General features: G+C 32.6%; 1 protein-coding gene across 1 annotated transcript; it reads left to right on the top strand.

Annotated features, from left to right (window-relative positions):
* Nucleotides 1-313: 313 nt before the first annotated feature.
* Nucleotides 314-1,733, top strand: LOC138882864 (uncharacterized). Its single transcript, XM_070163502.1, has 5 exons — nucleotides 314-326; nucleotides 473-524; nucleotides 597-1,059; nucleotides 1,275-1,353; nucleotides 1,408-1,733. Exons 1-5 carry the CDS (start codon nucleotides 314-316, stop codon nucleotides 1,731-1,733), a joined length of 933 nt encoding a protein of 310 aa, XP_070019603.1.
* Nucleotides 1,734-2,401: the final 668 nt, after the last annotated feature.

The following is a 2,401-nucleotide window of genomic DNA, read 5'->3' as shown; positions in this document are numbered from 1 at the left end:
CTGCCATGTTGTCCCAACACGGAGTGAACCTAAGCTACATGCAAGCATGGAGAGCAAAGGAAAAGGCTTTACAGTTTTTGAGAGGTCATCCGACTGAATCCTACAACAAATTACCAAAATATTTTTATATTCTTGAGAAGACGCATCCTGGTTCAGTTGTTAAATTGAAGAAGACAATAGATGAATGCTTCTTATATGCATTTGTTGCTCTTTGTACATCAATAAGTGGTTGGGAATATTGTAGACCAGTAGTAGTGGTTGATGGGACATTCTTAAAGACAGCCTACAGGGGGATATGCTGACAGCAAGCACAATGGATGCAACAGGTAAAATTGTAATTATTTGGTAGCTATTTTGTAGACAGTTTATAAATTGTAGATACTTTGTAAATATATTGTAGTTTATATGTATTTGTGTTTTTATATGCATTTTCAAAGCTGCCAGTTAATTATTTTTTTTACTAATAATGTAGGTACAATATTGCCTTTGGCATATGCTGTGGTTGATTCGGAAAACGACGCATTGTGAAAGTGTTTTTTTGAGCAATTCAAGCAAGCATATGGTGAAATAACTTCAATGTGTGTTGTTTCATATAGGAATGAGAGTATTCTGAAGGCAACATCAATTGTCTATTCGGACGTGCCACACTACTCTTGCATTTGGCATATTTGGACAAATATAAGGGCAAAGTTCAAGAAGGGTCATCTACAATTAAATGAATTGTACTTTGCTACAGCACAGTCATACACTCTAGATGAATTTAATGAAAAGATGTCAAAGATTGAAGAGATAGACCCGCGTGTTAAATCATACCTCTATGATATTGGCTATCATAGATGGTCAAGAGTACATGCAACGGTGAATAGAACTTGGACTATGACATCAAACATTGCAGAGTCGTTGAATGCTGTAACAAAAGATGCAAAAGAGCTGCCAATATTTGACCTATTAGAGTATATGAGGACACTTCTTGAACGTTGGACGAAAGAGAAGTTATTGAAGGCAAAGGGTACTTTTACATTCCTTGGTATAAATTCAACAAAGAATTGGAGAAAAACAGTACATTATCTCAGAAACTTAGGGTAAGATCTGTTTATTTGGTGCAGAAAAATAATATTTTAATATACAATATTTCCAGATTATAGATAAATTGTAGACAAATTGTCGTTAATTTGTAGATTGTAGATAATTTGTAGATAAGTTGTAGATAAATTATAGATAATCTATTTTTATAATTGTAAATATTTTTCTTTCTGTTTGTTATATAATTGTAGGTGAGGGCTTCAAAATATCATATCCATACTGTGATAGATGGTGTGAACCGGTACATTGTGTGTCTTGAAAGCAAGAAATGTAGTTGTGGCCAGTTCTAACTTGATGAACTTCCATGTGCGCATGCTTTGGCAGCTTTAAGGCACAAGAATGAAACTTATGAAAACTATTGCTCTCCGTATTACACAAAGGAGAGCCTACTGCCTACATATGAAATACCAGTAAATCCCCTTCCTGATGAAAGCAAATGGAATGTGCCACAACATATATCTGATGAAGTAGTAAATCCACCTACGGGAGAGAAAAGGCAGCCAGGAAGACCTCAAAAGGAAAGATACAAAACATATGATGAACTAAAGCCAAAGAAGTACAAGGTGTCATATGGCAATTGTGGAGGTGAAGGGCATAACAAAAGATCTTGCAAAAATGCATCCAAAAAGAAAGAAATATCATGTAGTTAGAATAGTATTTCAAAATAATTGTTAGTTTGTTCAAGTTAACAGAATTTTGTGTCTAATCGTTTGAGTTTTTAAAGATTATAATGTAGTTAATTTCAATTTGTTTCTATGTTTCTTAACATGTTTTTCTGTATTGTGTCAAGCATCTACCTCCATTTTTGACATTCTGTACATAGCAGTTAATATTTATTATCTACAATATAACTACAAGTTAAAAAAAATTAATTTAACTTGAACTGACAGTTATATACAGAAATTAAATACAAATGGAGGTATTCCCTACAAATTATATACTTATTCAACGATAAAATTATATACAATCTCAACATTCAGTGTTTCCAGATTGTAGATAATTTGAAGTTTTTTTGTAGATATTTTGTATTTTAACAACATAATAACTACGTTTAAGATAATGAAGAAAAAGTGCTGTAAATATTAAACATCTGGAGATAAAACTACCAAGTTATTTTCAAGTGAACTGCTAAACTGGATAGAAATTAACAAAACAAAAGGTCTGCTACAATAAAAACACAAATGAATTGTTCAGAAAGTTGTGTACTATACTTCTCCTACAAACTAGCATTAACTAAATTGCATATACATGACACTACTTCTTCTTTCTCTGGACTCTTGTTTTTTCATTCAATGCAGGTGCACCTTTCCTCCTTGCT

This window comes from Nicotiana sylvestris, chromosome 2 (assembly GCF_000393655.2).
Source record: "Nicotiana sylvestris chromosome 2, ASM39365v2, whole genome shotgun sequence".
NCBI classification, from domain to species: domain Eukaryota; kingdom Viridiplantae; phylum Streptophyta; class Magnoliopsida; order Solanales; family Solanaceae; genus Nicotiana; species Nicotiana sylvestris.
The sequence above is the reverse complement of the archived record's forward strand: the minus strand, read 5'-3'. Positions and strand labels throughout refer to the sequence as shown.

What these genes read in the sequence shown, in the direction of transcription:
- LOC138882864 (XM_070163502.1), top strand. An exon ending in GATTCGGAAAACGACGCATT is followed by an intron (nt 525 to 596) that starts GTGAAAGTGTTT and finishes TGTTTCATATAG; the next exon opens with GAATGAGAGTATTCTGAAGG. An exon ending in GTGTCTTGAAAGCAAGAAAT is followed by an intron (nt 1,354 to 1,407) that starts GTAGTTGTGGCC and finishes ATGCTTTGGCAG; the next exon opens with CTTTAAGGCACAAGAATGAA.